Source organism: Chiloscyllium punctatum, chromosome 10, assembly GCF_047496795.1.
Source record: "Chiloscyllium punctatum isolate Juve2018m chromosome 10, sChiPun1.3, whole genome shotgun sequence".
Lineage (NCBI taxonomy): Eukaryota > Metazoa > Chordata > Chondrichthyes > Orectolobiformes > Hemiscylliidae > Chiloscyllium > Chiloscyllium punctatum.
In genome coordinates this window covers 49844917-49864530 of record NC_092748.1, presented here as the reverse complement: position 1 = coordinate 49864530, position 19614 = coordinate 49844917, and the positions used below count along the sequence as shown (strand labels likewise).

Below are 19614 nucleotides of genomic sequence, written 5' to 3'. Positions count from 1 at the left end.
TTAAAATATTTTTAAGGCTGAGGTGGCTAGATTCTTGGTAAGTAAAGTGGTGAATGATTATCAGGCAGGTAAACTCTTCAGACCAGCCATGCTTTTATTGAATGATAGAACAGGTTCTTGGGGCAAGTAATCTAATTTTGCTCCTAATTTGTATATTCATAAGAAGATTATATGTATGTTAATAAGATAGAGACGGAAAGTTTGTTGATCATCTTTGGTGTGAGAAGGTTCCATCAATATCTTTACAGATGTAAATTTGGAATAGTAACACACAATTTGAGCTTGAGCTACTCAAAGAGGACAAGACCATGCCACCTATAGCTTCAGGTCAAATTCACCTGTGGGCTATAAGATGAAGTGTGTACAATTACAAGTTAGAAAATTGTCTGGGTGTCAAAAAGTGTAGTGCTGGAAAAGCACAGCAGATCAGGCAGCATCCAGGGAGCAGGGGATTCGGGTTTTGGGCATAAGCCCTTCATCAGGAATGAGTACAGGAGGCCAAGTAGCAAATGTGGATGCATTGAGCCACCTGCCACTGGCAGATGCACTGTCAATGGTACCACCACTGGAAGGGTCCATTCTGGTTTTAAACTTTCTGGACATTCTTCCAGGTAATCTGGACATTATCAGATTGTGGATACGTGATTTCTGGATTAACAAAACTAAAAGAGCTTGTAGTGATGGAGAAACAGAAGCTCCAACACCACAAAAATTGAACTCTTTCTGGACCCGGCTAGACCAGATCACCAGAGGTCAGCATTTTACTATGAGGAGCAAGAGTGAAGGTCACCAACAGGGACTGGCTGATCTCCACCAGAGTCATCTAGGGGTTTCCAAAATGAAGATGTTGGTGAGATGTTATGTCTGGTGGCCAGGATTGGATGCAGACATAGCTGCGTTGGTGGGGCAGCGTTCAGAGCGCCAACAAAGATAAAAATCATCGCCAGCAGCACCCCAACATACGTCGGAATGGCCAGGTAAATCTTGGACTTGGTTACGACTGTGCTGGCCCTTTTAATGGACTCGACGTCCTTAGTCATTGTGGATGCCCACTCAGTGTTTGCATATGCCAGTATCGTCAAACACTGGCATGACAATAGAAAGGCTGCAAGCATCTTTTGCAATGCATAGGTTCCCAGAAGTGTTGGTCACAGACAATGGACCATCATGTACTGACAGGGAGTTTGACGATTTCAGAAAGTTGAATGGCATTTGGCAGATAAGGACAAGTCCAAACCGACCATCATCCAATGGTCTGGTGGAAAGAACAGTCCAAACTTTGAAGGCAGTTTTAAAGAAACAGCCTAGTACCTTGATACCAAACTGTCCCAGTTCCCATTTGATTATTGGTCCAACTTTAATACAACTACAGAGAAAGCTGCAGCAGAGTTGCTAATGGAGAGAAGACTCTGCACCAGGTTAAATCTGATTTTTCCATCAGGAACTCCAATGCCAGACACAGACTACTGTAAGTGAGAGAGACAGTCTACTTCAGGGGATGAAGTTTGGTGCTGAAACCACAGAAATGGCCCTGCTTGGGTAAGAGGCATGGTCGATGTGAGGTGAGGTCCTGTGATGTACACAGTTCGAGTAGGAGAATCAGTCCTGAACAAGCACAAGCATCACTTGAAAGTTGCAAACTCACAATTAAGGCAGGAGTAAAACATACCTAGCCTGCCAGAACAGCTGGAAAGGCTTTAAAACCTGTGGGTTCTCCCCCTCCCATCTAGCATCAAAGAAACCTCAAAGTCTGAGATGGACAGCGGATGTCACAGCCTTGACATCTTTACCACCTGAAGAAGAGGACACAAGAGGTAGGCTACGGTCTGGTACATGTTGCCCATATCCGAGGCTGAATGGGAGGAACTGGACCCATGGGACTCAGAGGGAGAGGGATATTGTGATTATAACGAGGTCAGCCAGATGGCCCTCATAGAATATGAGATCCCTGATTGGGACTGTTAATCTGGTCCAATCAGGGAGCCCTGGCTGACAGAAGTGTCAGAAGTTCTGTTCACTCTGATAGCTGGTTCTGAGCAAGTCAGACCTGTGTCAATTACTATGCATGTGTAAGTAAAGGGTGCATTGGGGCAGAAAACCAGCCTATGGGTTATTTCAGAAAATACCTACACTTCAATATTCAGAGAGAGGCTAAAATGTTGAGTTCCCAATCTTGCATGCTTTCAGCATAAAACTAGAGAGTACACGAGAGGAACTAGGCCAGAAAACAATATATTCAAAGGGCAAAGTAAAGTGTATTGCATGGAAGGAGACTTGTGTAAAGCATAAATACCAATGCAGATCAGTTGGACTGAACAGCCTGATTCCGTGCTGTATATTCCATGAAAAATTAACATAGTAAAGTATATTTTAAAAGGATAATTTAAAATATTTTCTGAAGCTACAATACAAGTGATTTGACATATTTTCAAATTTTACAGCTGTTTATCGATCAAACTGAGTAAAACTGAAAAATAATTCTAAGTCTAACTATTATTTTTACATGCCTGCCACATTATATTTTGCTGTAAATAAGCTATGGATGTTTTGAAGCTTAACATACATAAAGTGCTTTTGTAAAGAAAAACGCTTGAAACATTTTACATAGGAAGAAAATCAAAAAACATTGGTTTCCCTTTCGTTTCCATTTGTCATTAATTTGGCAAATTCCAGTTGGATATGACCTACAAAACCAATAATGCATTTGTTTTTTTTGTGATTTACAGTCTTTTAAATATGCCAATAAATAGATATCTTAAGTAAAACAATGGGATGTAAAATATTTTGCAGAATATCGAAGCTCCACAGGGCTGGACTGCTGATCACCTCTTACGTATACCTTAATCTCATCTGTTTCCTAGGGACAGGTTAATTACATAAAGAGGACGGGTATCAAACCTATATGTTGCACAAGCAACCTGGAAAATTACTGCAGTTATACCACCTTAAATTTAAGAAAATGTTTAAATATTGCTCCTTTTCTGTTCTGCTTATCTGAGTTAATGTATCTTTCCATCACTCACACCTTACTAAATAGCCATATATTAAGGTTGTGGGGCAAAACTGTTGGTGCTCATCATTAGAGCTATGAAACTGACAGCAATCTCTGGTGTTCACACATGCACATTAAACATAGAAATCAATGAGGTTCCATCTGAGATTTGCTGTTATTTGCTGTGAACATCCCCACAGATGGGAATCTTTAGGTATTGCTGAATTGAACTTAACTTGCGCCTATGAGATTTTCAATCAGTTTTAAAACAAAAATCACACAAGTTGAACCTTGTTAAGTGAGTCTGTTGAGTTTTTAGTGGCATACTAAAGAGGGTAGAAGACAGAGGGTGGTGGTGGAGGAGGGTTGCTTTTCAGACTGGAGGCCTCTGACCAGTGGTGTACTACAAAGATCATGCTGGGTTCACTGCTTTTTGTCATTTATATAAATGATTTGGATGTGAACATAGGAGGTATGGTTCGGAAGTTTGCAGATGACACCAACGTTAGAGCTGTAGTAGACAGTGAAGAAGGTTACCTTAGAGTTGTACAGGATCTTGATCAGATGGGCCAATGGTCGAGGAGTGGCAGATGGAGTTTAATTTGGATAAATATGAGGGGCTGCATTTTGGAAAGGCAAATCAGGGATGAGCTTATTGGTAAGGTCCTTGGGAGTGTTGCTGAGTAAAGAGACCTTAGAGTACAGGTTCATAATTCCTTGAAAGTAGAGTCACAGGTAGACAGGATGGTGAAGAAGACATTTGGTATACTTCATTGGACAGCGCATTGAGTATAGGAGTTGAGAAGTCATGTTGCAGCTGTACAGGACATTGGTTAGTCCATTTTTGGAATACTGCCTGCAATTCTGGTCTCCCTGCTATAGGAAGGATGTTGTGAAACTTGAAAGGTTTCAGAAAAGATTTACAAGGATCTTGCCAGGGTTGGAGAGTTTGAGGGTTGGGGAAGCTGAATAGGCTGGGACTGTTTTCCCTGGAGCATTAGAGGCTGAGGGGTATCTTATAGAGGTTTATATAATCATGAGGGGCCTGGATACGGTAAATAGGCAAGGTCTTTTCTCTGGGGTGGGGGAAGTCCAGAACTAGTGGGCATAGGTTTAGGCTGAGAGGGGAAACATTTAAAAGAGACCTAAGGGGCAACTTTTTCAAAAAAAGCTGGTGCGTGTATGGAATGAGCTGCCAGAGGAAGTGGTGGAGGCTGGTACAATTATAACATTTAAAAAGCATCTGGATGGGTATGTGAATAGGAAGAGTTTAGAGAGATTTGGGCCAAATGCTGACAAATGGGACTAGATTAATTTAGGATAAGGGTTGGCATGGATGAGTTGGACACAAAGGGTCTGTTTCTATGCTGCATTGCTCTATGACTCTAAGTAGTATTGTTGAACAGAGTCTCTAGCTTTGAAAAAGAATTTTATACTTATAGAATATAAATATTTCCCTCAAGATAAAAAATTTTCCAACTTTGAAAATATTAAATGCTTTAGCTACCTGAGTGCATGTGCTAATCTTTATTTCACTCTCTGTGGAATGATTAAATGTGAAAAATGATCAGTGGATTTTATTGCCTGATTTGCTGACTGTATGTATCCATCAAGCAGGTTTTTTTAAAACCTGCTTGATGGCATCACCTTTACCATGTGCTAGAGATGCCATTTTGTTGGTGCCAGAATTAGATTAATGTCAGAAACACAGGAATCCACACTGTAGGGGTCACTGGATCTTTTGTCGGCAGCTTTCTGTAATTTCAGCAGTGAGGACCTCGTGTCACTGCTGACTGAAAATTCCAACCATATCACCAGCTTCATTCTTCAGCAAAAGTGTCATTCGCCCAGTATGATCAAGTTGATGTGGAATGTACAGAATGACTCGACACCCAGTCTTTTAACAGGCATGTTCAGGTTACACTACATTTACTTCATAAATGGGAAATATGTCCCATAGAATTTAGGCTCTGATTTATTTCTTAGCTTCATACGCATGTGAATTTGATATTTTCTTCTCTCTCATTATGTCGGACATTCCTAATCCATGAAGACGTTACAAAGAGGCCTAGTTAATGCTTTGAATTTAGATTTTTTTAGGAAGTGACAAGCAGGTAGTGCTGAGATAGATGAAAACAGTGCTGGTTGTCATAGTTTAAAAAATGTACAAGATATATATAATGTAATAATAACTCTATGATCATAGCGCTTTAAATGATTTTGCTGTTCCATGTAGTTTTGAATTTAGTAAATTATTAAAACACATTTACTTTTATTATTTTCAGTGCCAGTATTTTGCATGAGTGTCTGACTTTGTGCTATGCCAAATAATTTTTGTGTAGGGCAGAAGAAAGATTATTCATCAGTGGAAGTCTTTAGCGTACCCTTGTCACGCTCCCAGATGCACACCTGGTGCTTTGCTGTATGCTTGGCACCAGACTGATGGGCATCTCAGTGGCAGTACCATGGAAACATCATCAGGAGCCAGATAATACACTCTCTGGGAAATAGTTGAAATGTTATTCCTTGCCAAAAGAAAAGGAACGCAAAAATGTTGCAGATAGTGAAAATGTATCTTCTCATTTTGGTTAAGAATATACTTTGCTCGTTTATAGTGTTTATTATTTGTAATCACCCTGAAACCAAGTTATGCACAATTTTTTCACCTTTTACTATTTGTCTACTTGCCAGATTTCTTCCCAAAGGTGTTCAGTGACTAATATGCTGGGTAAAAGCCAGAATATCTTACAAACGTCTTGTTTTTCTGGCAGGAAAACATCCACAATATCACAATCTTTGTGTCTATATTCAAATCCTTAATTTTACTTTTATAGCAAATGCCAGATAAGAATCATTGTAATGAAAACAGGAATATTAAAACATCATCTTTGTTTGATCATTTTCAAATTCAGCAATCTTTTTGTTGATCTGCATCTGGATTATTGTAGAGACTTTTGGGATTGCACACAGAAAGATAGACGTGATAGGGATAATAATTATTGCAAAACTTTGTTATTATATCACTTACCTCCTACAGTAATAATGATTAATGAAAAAAAATCTTTTTTTTACATTTTATATACTTAGCAAAGAACTTGGTAACAATGTATATTGTAATGATAAGAAAATCTTTGTGATGTTTATATAGTAAGTTGGGTTTGATAATATTGTTTCCTAGGTCCCAAGTAAACAAATCCTATCTGGCAGTTCAAGAGGCAAAGAAGGTTATTTTGAATGTATTGCTATTCAATGCAGGGGATGATGCATACTCAACAACTCTCATTGTTAAATTTCCCAAAGACTTACATTTCATAAAAATACTTGAAGTGGTAAGTATAATGTGTGTTGTCAAAATGTAAATTTGCAAACGACATTTAACAAATCCAGCTTGGCCTCTGGGCATCAGAGTTAACATGTTCTATTTTGACCAAAGGATGTCTAATATTGTCCAAGTAATGTATAACAAAATATTACATACCTCATTGGAGATTTCACTATTTTTATACTGTTGTTTCAGTTAGACAATTTGGAATTAACAATGTGATCTGGATTTTTCTGTGATAAGGATGGTGAAACTGGTGGCATTCACTGTCATCATTCCATGAGGATGCGTGGTTTAGATCACCCTGAATACATTCAGTGGGAAATCTCTAAAGTGATAAAAAGCTCCATTCTTATGCTATTACCTTCACAGTAAAAACATTTTAAAAGTCGACACCATGTTGAATCAGGTATAAATATGTTTTAAACGGTTTTCAACTTCAAAATTCCTATTAATCAGCCTTACTGGCCCTGAAAAGTTAAATTTATATATTTTATATTGTGGATTGCCAATTTTCTCTGAACAATGAAAAAAATTAATTTGTTTATATGAACATTTTAGTTTCTATGTAAATCAAAGCACAATAATTGGGTTTACTCTCTGGGGGAAAAAATGTTTTTTTTATATTCAAGCTTATTTGCAGTCTGTGAGACTAATCCAATATGATTGCTGCAATCTGACATCCAACTTTCTGGCATTACTGCTGCTACAGTGGTGCAGATCCCTTGACATGGTGTCAGATTAAAACTGATGTCAGGAAAGGGGAATGTACACTACAAACGTTGCTAGCTTCCTTCAAGATCACTAGTGAGCTTTGTCACAAAATGAAAATCTAGCCCAGAAAGTCACTATCATGATCCATATACCAGAACCAGGGATCTCAGTCTGCAGTGAGCCATCTAGGGCTGAGATGAAGAGAAATTTCTTCAGCCAGGCAGCGGTTAAGCTGTGGAATTCTGTGCCACGGAAAGCAATTGAGGCCAAAACATTGAAGGTTTTCAAGAAACAGCTTGAGCTCTTTGAGCTAAAGGGATCAAAGGGTTTGGGGAGAAAGCAGGAACAGGACACTATGTTGGATGATCAGCCATGATCATATTGAATGGTGGAGCAGGCTTGAAGGGTGAAATGGCCTACCAATCTCCTGTTTTTTTCAAAATGTTTCTATACAGTTGTTGTCGCTTTACTCATTTAATTCCAGAATTAATCTTGGCTTTATCATCAAATATTGTGCAAAAAGCAATATATTAAATAGAAGAAATATGATTACTGGGAAATTTTGACCACAATCTGTTCAATAATGTGATAATACATTTAAAAATTAATTTAAGAATGAATCCATATTGCAATATATAGTCTAGCTACTTAAATCAGTGCATGTAAAAGGACAAATTATTTAATCTCCACTCACCTTTCTACTCCAATGTTAGACATAATGCATAAACATTCCAGAATGGGCCTTCTCACTGGAGGGCAGAAAATGAGAAACTAATGTTTCAGCTGTGTGGTTACTTGGCAGTCAGAGGTCTCAATGTGATTTTAAAATAGTGAGATGAGGATGATGCTTATATTTTAAAAAAAATAGTTTGAATCAAAGTTTTAACCAGGTCCACAAAACCTGGGGACTTGCACTCCACCCCAGAACCATGTTTCTTGGGTATTCCTGTCCTGGCAGCTGCCAGCGAAACCAGTTTATATGGTATTCTTCTTGTACATTGATCAAACACCAGTCATAAATTCATAGCCTATCACACAAGAGGTCTGTAATATGATGAATTTCAGCACCAGTGTGATGCCTATTTATGTGCATTATATGGGCCAAAGACTGGTGAATCATATCAAACAGCTGTTTGCAACAAGCAAATCCTGATTGGATCAATCAGTCTGCACTTGCAAAACTCTCAACATATTGTCCAATGATTAACCTGATTCTGCAGTTAGGCTCCTAAATCTTATGGATTTATAATCTAAGTAAGCCATTCAGCCCATCAAGTCCATGCCACCATTAATTGAAATCTGACAATTCTCAACTTCAATTTGCTGCAATATCCCCATAATACTCAATCCCCTGAATGATTAAAAATCTATCTTACCTCAGCCTTGGATATACACTGTGCCAACCTGAACAGCCCTCTTCGGTAAAGAATTCCACAAACCAGCTACTCTCAGAGAAGTCATTCTTCCTCATCTCTGTATTAAGTAGGTCATCCCTTATTCGGAGATTATGAGCTGTGGTCCTAGACTCTTCCACAAGGAGTAACAACCTTTTTGCTTCCACCCTGTCAAGCCCCTAATAAACTAACCAGTTTCAACAGGATCTCATTTCATTCTTTTCAATTCCAGTGAGCATGAGCCCAACCGAGACAACCTCTCCTCATAAGCAAATCCCTCCATACTTGGAACTAACCTAGTGAATCTTCTTTGGACTGCCTCCAATGCCAGTATATAGAACATAGAACATTACAGCGCAGTGTTCAACCCTCAATGTTGCACCGACCTGTGAAACCAATCCAAAGCCCATCTATCCTACACTATTCCATTTTCATCCATATGTTTCAATAACCATTTAAATACCCTTAAGGTTGGTGAGTCTTCTACTGTTGCAGGCAGTGTGTTCCATGCCCTTACTACTACTGTCTGAGTAAAGAAACTACCTCTGACATCTGTCCTATATCTATCACTACTCAATTTAAAGCTATGTCCCCTCATGCTGGCCACCACCATCTGAGGAAAAAGGCTCTCACTGTCCAGCCTATCTAAATCTCTGATTATCTTATGTGTCTCAATTAAGTCACCTCTCAACCTTCTCTCTAACAAAATCTTTATCTTTCCTTCTTTTTTGATCCTTGGGAACCAAAACTATTCACAGTATTCCAGGTGTGGTTTGACTAGTGTCTTATACAGGTTTAGCAAAGCTTCCCTATTTTCATACTCTATTCACTTTGAAATAAGAGATAAAATTCCATTTGCATTCCCTAGTACCCGCTGAACATGGATGCAAGCTTTCTTTATGATTCATACACAAAGACTGCAAAATTCTTCTGTCTGTAACTTTCTGCAATCTTTCCTCTTTTAAACAATATTCAGATCTTCTAACTTTCTACTAAAGGGCATAATCTCACATTTTCCCACATTCTATTACACCTGCCAAGTTTTCTTTTTGTCACTTTCTGAACCTGTTTATATCCCTCTGCAGACTTTGTGAAATCTTCATTACTTGCCTTTCCACCTATTTTTGTGAGGTCCACAAACTTGACTATAGTACACTCACTCCTATCACCTGAATCATTAATATATATTGTAAGCAATTGTGGCCTCAACACTGATCCCTGTGACACCAGTTACAGGTTGCCCTTCTGTCCTTAGTGAATCATCTATCAGTGCTAATGCACTACACCCAACATAATGGGCTTTTATTTAATAGCCTAACGTGTAGTACCTTATCGAACACCTTTGGAAATCCAAAACTGAGGTGTCACTCTGAGTGGGGAAAGTAAGAAAAAATAGTATGCAGGGGTCTCAGACTTTGCAGTTGCCAAACGGGATTGTTCATGAGAGTGGGGAGAGCAGAGTGAATGGGCCGACTGACTGTGACACTAAGAGACTGGAAGCTATTCATATTGGAGACTGAAAAGGAATGTGGCATAATATAGGAGAGCATAGGGATGGGGATTGACCCTGTTATCAGTACTAAAGACCAAGCATCAGAAGCTGTGAAAACTGTTCCATGCCAGGATTCATGACATCTCCTCAGGGTTGAAGAGGAACTTACAGTGGGAGGTGGTGGATCTGGTCATTGTCAATTTTGCAGATTAATGACAAAGGTAGGAAAGAGCTTCTACATTGTCACTATAGTTAGATAATAATTGAGAAGCAGAAGTTCAAAGGTAATGGTCTCTGAATTATTATCTGAACTATGTGCAAACAGTTACGGATCGTATCAGATTACAGAAATAAATGGTAGCTCAAATGGTCGTGTGGGAGAATTACATTTTGGTCTGTGGGACATTGGCAGTAGTATCAGCGACTGTACTGTTGGAAAGGTCTGCATCTGAATCATGTTACAGCCAGTGTCCTAGTGAATTGCATAAACAGGGAATCAAAATTAAATATTGGGAACCAGGGATAAATTTGAGAAGATGTGGTCAATCAAAGAATAGAGACAAGGCAAGTGAGAAAGATGTTATCAGGAATGATGGGAAATAATAAATCATAGGCTCGAGATTACAAATCAGCTAAGGTCAAATATTGCAAAAATGTCTTCCATGTAACTGAATGCGTGTAGGGTTTGAAACAAAATGGTAGAGCAAAAAGAAGAATATGAGAATAATCTGATAGCCAGACATATAGTGGAGTAGAACTGGGGAAGATGGGGTGTTGTCCCTTTTATAATCTTAATACGATGAGGCAGAGTCAACATGGCTTTAACAAGTGGAGTCCTTAGAGGATGAAACAAGCAGGATGGAAAATGGAGAGCCAGTAGATATAAGGTATATTGATTTCCCAAGAAAAGGGATTTTTCTCAATTCCACAGGAAAAGTTACTAAAGGTTGCACAATAAGAACTTGTGGTCTTGGGGATGATATATTAGCATAGCTAGAGAATTGGCTAACAGAAAACTGAGATTTAGAATAATTGGGTCATTTAAAGTTGGTAAATTACAACTTGCAAAGTGCCACACCTGTTTACAATATAATCAGTTGGTTGGATTTATGGACTGATTATATTGTGGTCAAGTATTCTGACATCCATTTCCTGACCCCTGAAGGAATACAGGCTCCAGTTCTCCTATAGAGGGCACCATTCTATAATGAATTTTTATCACAATATTTTCCCGTGGAAAATCATGTAGACATGTTTAGGCAAGAGGAATTGCTGTGAATGGCCAATACTATCTTAAATACTTTTCATCGAGAGTTTGGTGAGTATTCTGCATGAAAGAGTTTTTTTTCTTATCTCTTCTAATCCTTTTGCCAATCACTTTAAAATCTGTGTTTCCATGTTACTGACCCTACTGCTAAGGTCTTTCCCATCCTCTATATCCAGGCCCCCCGCCTCCACACAGTCTTGTACACATCAATCGAATATTCTATAAGCCTCTTCTGCTACAAGGAATCTTTAAGCCTTTTTATGCTACTTTTTCTGTAAATTTTTAAAAAAAAGAGAATTTGAGTTTAAAAAGAACTCTCCCTACTAACTTGAAATTAGTTTGAACAAACATTTGTTTTCACTTCAGATTTCAATGATTTCATTTTGAAGCGAATTGCAGTTCAAAGCTTTCCTATTAGTTTCTATTAAGTTAACTTGAAGCATAATTCAAACCCAGAAAAAGGGCTAGCTTCTTGTAATAAATCTCCATCTTTACTAATGTATGCCATTAGCAAAATGCTGGATTTTCTGCCAGGGAAATGCATTGCATTGCATTAACCTGAAAAGTTTTTAAAAAGAATTCCTTATGTAAAATTCCTTGGAAAATACAGCACTTGCAGCACTTCAACATAATAAGGTTAGCCTTACAGTAGAGGCCATACGATACTTTAATATTGCTCTTTTTCATGAAGCTACAAATCGTGAGGTATAGCCAGAGTTGTGACAGGAACAGGATAAGTTGTCAAGTGGGGTCTTGCACAAGAAACAGGGGTTGCCAGCTGCTAGCATATGCCAATCAGGCAGCTGACAGGCCACCCGTATGCCTGTCCCAGGCCCAGGACTCTGGGCCAGAGGTCCCGCCCACTGTGTTCCCAAACAATCAGAGAACTGGTGATCAGCTGGTTGCAGCTCCTGTGAAGGGACTTTCCCAAGACCCAGACACACGAATGGTGGCAGACAATGATTGTAGAGTGCGCACTACAAAAGAGAGAGATGTTGAGGAGTTTGCTGTAAAGGCAGGATTTGGGGTGGGAGGGAATGGTGGCTCTCAGCTAACTCTTCAGAAGTGATGCTGAATCCCTGGACATGTCATTGTGTTGAACAATAGACTTCCCAAGGAGCTTGCAACCAATGTTTCAGAGTCTGCTTGCTATGCATGGTAGTGGGAGGAGTAGGCCCTTAGGTGGACAATAATTGTCTGCAAAATACTTCAGTTTGCAATGGGCTGGGAATGCTGTCCATCTGTTTTTTTCCCTCCTGGACTTAATTGAGTTACCAGTAGGAAGGTGCCACTAACCACCCTGATTAAACCCTCGCTTTTGGAGGTTATCACTACTACTCTTGGCAATTCTGGGCCAATATATTATTGGGAAGATTTGATATAAGTTTTATCTATTCCCTACTTTGAAAGTAAGCTAAAAATCTGTAAAGTTATTGAGCTTTACTGACACTTGGGCTTCATTATCAAAACATTTTACTGACCATCTACATAAAATAGTTGTTTTAAAGATCTCAGACGTGTATGAGTAAGAAGAACTAATTGGTAGCATTTGAAAATAATCTGACAGTTTGATGCTTAATGAGGATTGGTGCTTTTTGGTTCCAGGTGGAAAAGCATGTAATGTGTAATATTGTCAGTGATGAACATTCAACAAGTCTGGAATGCAGCATCGGACATTTGTATCTCGATTTTTTATCAAAGGTACAGAAATAATATCTGATCATTTAAAGAGAAACATAAATAACAACAATCTAGATCAGTGGGTTAGTGCCCTTTCACATGTACCTTAATCTAATTCAAGCCAAAGAAAGGGATTGAACATTTTTCTATCACTTTTGTCTAATCTGTTATACTGTACGAAGTAAGTTTGACAGGTTTTAAGTGATTTCACAGGGATTGTGATACAAAATTGTGTACAGTTTAATGTTGCTGGTTTTGGGCGGCACGGTGGCACAATGGTTAGCACTGCTGCCTCACAGCGCCAGAGATCCGGGTTCAATTCCCGCCTCAGGCGACTGACTGTGTGGAGTTTGCACCTTCTCCCCGTGTCTGCGTGGGTTTCCTCCGGGTGCTCCGGTTTCCTCCCACAGTCCAAAGATGTACAGATCAGGTGAATTGGCCATGCTAAATTGCCCGTAGTGTTAGGTAAGGGGTAGATGTAGGGGTATGGGTGGGTTGCGCTTCGGCGGGGTGGTGTGGACTTGTTGGGCCGAAGGGCCTGTTTCCACACTGCAAGTAATCTAATCTAATCTAAGCTAATTCAGAAAATTCAAATAATATTAGTGAAAACAAAATATCCTCAAAGATGCAAACATGTCGTACTGTGATTAGGTTTCAGCTCCATCGTTAAAGAGAGGAGAAAGAGAGGCTTCATTCTGCCTCAGCACCCTGACCTGAGATTATTTGATGCTTAAAATCGATGACAAAAACAAAGTGATGAGCACCTCACGTTAAAAAGAATGAAATAGAGGAAATAAACATTCAAATATCTCTGCATAACAATGCACTGTAAAAACAATGCACAATGAGTTTTATAGCAGCATTTTAATGACTGCAAATAATGATAACTAATATGGATTTAACCTTGCTTGCTGTATGAATAGATTTTAAATGGTTTCTGTTGTGTACAAATGTATAAAAATCTTTGTTTATAGCTTTTGTTGTAGAATGTCACGAAACACATTGTATAATATGAATTAATTGATGTTGAAAAGAACATCCTTATATTGTTTATTTACAACTATTTACAATGTTTTATACTATTTATTGTATAAGGTGAAATTTGGTCTTTTTACTTTTTAATTCAGCTGTAATTGTGTAGTTCATATTAACATGCATTTTTCTGCTTTTTATCACTCAGGTGGAATTAAATTTTTTTCTAGATGCCAGTAGCTTCACCAGAGCAGAGGAAGACATCGTCATCACTGTTAATGCGACTTGGTAGGCATTTTATAAAGTTTGAAAATGGACATATTGCTCAGTGAAACGTTAAGAGCGAAGAATTCTTTTGTTTCCTTTCAAGAGTGCACATTTATAATAAACAGTGCAGAGAAGGGATACTTTATTGAGGAATTGTATGAAAGGGTAACAGTTGAAGTCATGACAATGAATTTGTGCAAGGATTGATTTTTATTAACTGCTTGTATGTTATATATGAATGTTATTTTAATCAGTCCTAGAGTCTTAAGATAATTATTACTTGCTTTCTAGATAAAATTCCTACATCTGAAGTTATGTACTTTCTCCTACAGTGAAAATGAAGAGAGTCTGGAGTTACTTGAAGATAACTTTATTACTCTGAACATGCCCTTAAAATATGAGGTTAATGTTGCTCTCCATGGGTAAGCAGTGTATACCATACAAATGTTAATAATATAGACATAACTGTTATTGGTTTATATGCTTTACATGAAGCTCACAAAATGGCATTGTTCTTTCAGCCTTCCTTTCCTTCACAAAGTTTTTGCATGTGCCACCACTTCCTAAATCTGTTCCCATCCTTCCCGGCGTTCTGCAATCAGGGCTTTGCCCACCCCCCCAGTAGCCTACCAAAAGTTCCATTTTCAACAATGCCACTTTGACAGGAGCAGATTTTTCTTCCTTGTTCTTCTCAACCTGTTGGTAGCCTTGGACATAGTTAACCATACTGCCATCCTCCTTTGTCTGTTCACTGTTGTCCAGCCAAGTGAGACTTCTCTCATATATTTCTCTTATCTTTCTAATCATAGAGAACCACTTGCAATGGCTTATCTTACTGCTTCTGAACTGTTACATTTGGTGATCCCAAGAATACACTTGGCTCCATCTAATTTCTGAACCACAGGCTACCCCTCCGTGACATGAGCTAAGGGTGTATTATTAGTTTTCACATGTTCACATGAGGCTGCACCTCATCCTCGTCTCCCTAGATTCCACCATCGTTATTGAATTATAAACTGCTGTTTATCTGAGATTCAGTACTGGACAATCACCAATTTCGTTTAGTAGAAATTCTGGAGGCATTGTTTTCAGTTCCATCTCCAAACTATGTTCACTAGCTACTGTGTCCACCCCTCTGGCAATAGGGAACAGTTTGAGGTGGAGTTTGTAACCTTGAGCTGCTGAACACAGATATCTACACCATCACTACTGATTCCCACCTTTTGTTAACTTTCAACTTGACCATTCTAATGCATGACTAGCCTGTTTCTCAATTCAATCCTTCATGAACTTGAGGTAATCTTAACCTCATGTGCCCTTGTTTTACCTCACAGCATTTCCCATTCCACTGTCACCCTACATTGGCCCCAGTCAAGTGATATGTTATCTTTAAAACCATAGTTTTAAAACCATTCACAGACTAGACCCTTCCTGTTTCCATAATCTCTTCCAGGCTTTAAAACCTTGAGATAGGGCAGCATGGTGGCTCAATGGTTAGCACTGCTGCCTTACAGTGCCAGGGACCAGTTGACTGTCTGTGAGGAATTTGCATGTTCACCCTGGGTCTGCAAGGGTTTCCTCTGGGTGCTTCAGTTTACTCCCAGATATGCAATTTATGTGGGTTAGCTGTAGGAAATGCAGGGTTACAGGGATAGGGTAGGGGAATGGGTCTGTGTGGGATGCTTTCTGGAGGGTCAGTGCAAACTCAATGGACCAAATAGCCTGCTTCCAAACTGTAAGGATTCTATGATTTATGCACTCTTCTAATTCACCGTCTTGTGCATTCTTGAGTGTAATTCCTCTCAAATTGGTGGCCATTCCTTGAGTTGTTTCTGCCCCAAGCTCTTGAATTCCCTCATGATAACTTGCTGTCTCTCTACCTTGTATTCCTTCTTGAAGACGTTCTTTAAAACTTACCTCTTTAACCAAGCTTCTGTCACATGACCTATTATCATCTTGAGTGGCTCAGTGTCATATATTGTTTTATAGACCTCTTGTGAAATGCCTTTGCACATTTCAATATAATAAAGCTGCTATAGAAATAAGTGTTGTTGAAGTATAATCTTTGTCATAATACTTCTTAAAATTAAACATATTTGGAACATATAACAAAAAAAAGTGAACTCATTTGTGAAACTGCTTTTAGCTATTTTGAATTTAAACGGTTACTTTATTTCCTATATTCAAAAATTCTTATATTTTCTTATTGTAAATAATATCTACCTTATTTTTATCTAAATATTAAACTCTGGACATGGTCATGAGCCATCTTAACTCTTTCAGAGAGCTCTGGTTTGTGAATTGAATTATAAAAATCAAATGAGTTAACAAAACAAAACAAATTATTCTAATAACAATCCTCAAACCTTTATTTTGGATGGTGCAATGCCAGTGAAAACCTAGACCACAAAATGTTGTAGCAGAAATAAACCATATAGTCCATTGAGCTCACCATGCCATCTAATAATCTTATTGCTGATTTGATGACACTGAACTCCATTTTCTTACCTTTCCCCATAATTCTTGATTTCTTTAATGATTAAACAATTGTGTACCTTAACTTTGAACATACTTGATAACCAAACCTCCTATAGTCCACTGCAATCACAAATTCCACAGATTCATTATCCTCGAGAAGAAATTCCTTCTCATCTCTAAAATGAGCAACTTCTTACTCTGAGATTATGCTGTTTGGACCTAGATTCTTTCACAAGAGAAAGCAACTTTTCCACCTCTATTCTGTCAAGTCCCCGAAGAATCTTTTATACTTTAATGTGGTTTCCTTTCTTCCTTCCAAATTCTAAGACTACAGAGTTATGGACTAGACCAAACCCCTTCAAAACACCTCAAGGAGATAGCCTGGACCCTAACTTTTATCTTGTTTAAAGGCAAGTGTGAGGTGCTGCATTCCAGATGCAATTCAGTTGGTCTAACTACTGGGCTTTAAGTAAAACACACTTCAGGTCCTAGGGAGTGTTGCTGAACAAAGAGACCTTGGAGTGCAGGTTCATAGGTCCTTGAAAGTGGAATCGCAGCTAGATAGGATAGTGAAGGCGGCGTTTGGTATGCTTTCCTTTATTGGTCAGAGTATTGAGTACAGGAGTTAGGAGGTCATGTTCTGGCTGCACAGAACATTGGTTAGGCCACTGTTGGAATATTGCATGCAATTCTGGTCTCCTTCCTATCGGAAAGATGTTGTGAAACTTGAAAGGGTTCAGAAAAGACTTACAAGGATGTTGCCAGGGTTGGAGGATTTGAGCTATAGGGAGAGGTTGAATAGGCTAGGGCTGTTTTCCCTGGAGTGTTGGAGGCTGAGGGGTGACCTTATAGAGATTTGTAAAATCATGAGGGGCATGGATAGGATAAATAGACAAAGTCTTTTCCCTGGGGTGGAAAGACCAGCACTAGAGGGCACAGGTTTAGGGTGAGAGGGGTAAGATATAAAAGAGACCTAAGGGGTAATTTGTTTCACTCGGAGGATGGTACGTGTATGGAATGAGCTGCCAGAGGAAATGGTGGAGGCTAGTACAATTGCAACATTTAAAAGGCATCTGGATGGCTGGGCCGGATGCTGGCAGGTGGGATTAGATTGGGTTGGGATATCTGGTCGGCATGGATGGGTTGGACCGAAGGATCTTTTTCCGTGCTGTACATCTCTATGACTCTATGACTGTATGACATAGTTAAAATACAAACAAAAAAACTGGCATGACTGTAACTCCATCAAAATACTTAAAATATTACTGAATTACTACTCATCAATTGTTGCAATATAGTAACATCCCATAAACACACCCTTGGCAAAGGCAAATTCAGCAAAACAGATTTTCCTCACATGCTATCTCCCCTAGTCCAGGAGAAGGAACACTGACAGAATTAACCTAGCAGCAGAGAGAGAGTCCAAACCTTTTGCAGCAGCAGAGAGTAAGAGTTATATCTAGCAGCTTCAAATCGCAAAAACCCCAATTTCACCAATGGAAAGCAAAAACTAAAACCCTGGGTCTGTGTGAGCCTGACTCTATCTACCAATTTTTTTTTGTTTACATTTCTAAAAAAAGCTACGTACTCTGCTTTCCATGGAACAGACTACTTCCATTGCTAGTATATCTTTCCTTTAGAAACAAACAAAAAGAGAAATTGCTGGAAAGATGTTTTGCAATATCTGTGGAGAGAAAACTGATTGATACTTGGAATCCAGTAACCCTTATTCAGTAAGAACTTATAACGTTAACTCTTGTTTCCTTACCACAGGTACTGCCAGAATTGCTGGGTTTCTCCAGATATTTCTATTGTTTTTTTTTTCAGATCTCCGGCATCCACAGTTCTTTTGTTTTATCTTCTCTCTACAGGAGGGATTCAAAACTATTCACAGTATTCACAATATTCCAGCTATAGCCTAACCAGTACCTCGTTGATTGAGGAAGACTTTCCTATTTTTGTGCTGTAGTCCCTTTGAGATAAAAGCACTTGCCTCCCAAACAATATTCATCTTCTCTAGTCTTTACCCAACTTGACTAGTCTTACTGCCAAAGTGCATAATCCCACAATTTTCCCACAATATATTCCATATGCCATTTTCTTGGCTACTCTTATCTATATCCCTCTGTGTAACCATGTCTACTTGCCTTCCCACCTATTTTTGTATCATCCACAAACTTGGCTAAAATATATTTACTTTCCTCATCCAAGTCATTTTTTCATTCATTCATTCAATGGACAATAGACAATAGGTGCAGAGTAGGCCATTCTGCCCTTCAAGCCAGCACCACCATTTATTATGATCATGGCTGATCATCCTCAATCAGTATCCTGTTCCTGCCTTATCCCCATAACCCTTGATTCCACTATCCTTAAGAGCTCTATCCAACTCTTTCTTGAAAGTATCCAGAGACTTGGTCTCCACAGCCTTCTGGGGCAGAGCATTTCATACACCCACCACTCTCTGGGTGAAGAAGTTTCTCCTGAACTCTGTTCTAAGTGGCCTACCCCTTATTTTTAAACTTGTCCTCTGGTTCGGGACTCACCCATCAGCGGAAACATGTTTCCTGCTTCCAGAGTGTCCAATCCTTTAATAATCTTATACGTCTCAATCAGATCCTCTCTCAGTCTTCTAAACTCAAGCGTAGGCAAGCCCAGTCGCTCCAATTTTTCTGCGTAAAATCGTCCCGCCATTCCGGGAATTGACCTCGTGAACCTACGCTGCACTCCCTCAATAGCCAGAATGTCTTTCCTCAAATTTGGAGACTAAAACTGCACACAATATTCCAGGTGCATTCTCACCAGGGCCCTGTACAGCTGCAGAAGGACCTCTCTGCTTCTATACTCAATTGCTCTTGTTATGAAGACCAGCATGCTATTAGCTTTATCTACTGCCTGCTGTACCTGCATGCTTGCTTTCATTGACTGCTGTACAAGAACACCTAGATCTCATTGTACTGCCCCTTTACCTAACTTGACTCCACTTAGGTAGTAATCTGCCTTCCTGTTCTTGCCACCAAAGTGGATAACCACACT

At 39.1% G+C, this 19614-nt stretch overlaps 1 protein-coding gene across 1 annotated transcript in view; it reads left to right on the top strand.

The window, feature by feature from the left end:
• The window catches only part of itga4 (integrin alpha 4), a 170470-nt gene that overhangs the window by 108970 nt on the left and 41886 nt on the right, over positions 1-19614 (top strand). Inside the window, exons 18-21 of the mRNA XM_072579090.1 lie at positions 6171-6321; positions 12787-12882; positions 14042-14121; positions 14433-14522. Of these exons, the coding sequence (XP_072435191.1) occupies positions 6171-6321; positions 12787-12882; positions 14042-14121; positions 14433-14522 (417 nt within the window). The remainder of the gene's footprint in view (positions 1-6170; positions 6322-12786; positions 12883-14041; positions 14122-14432; positions 14523-19614) is intronic.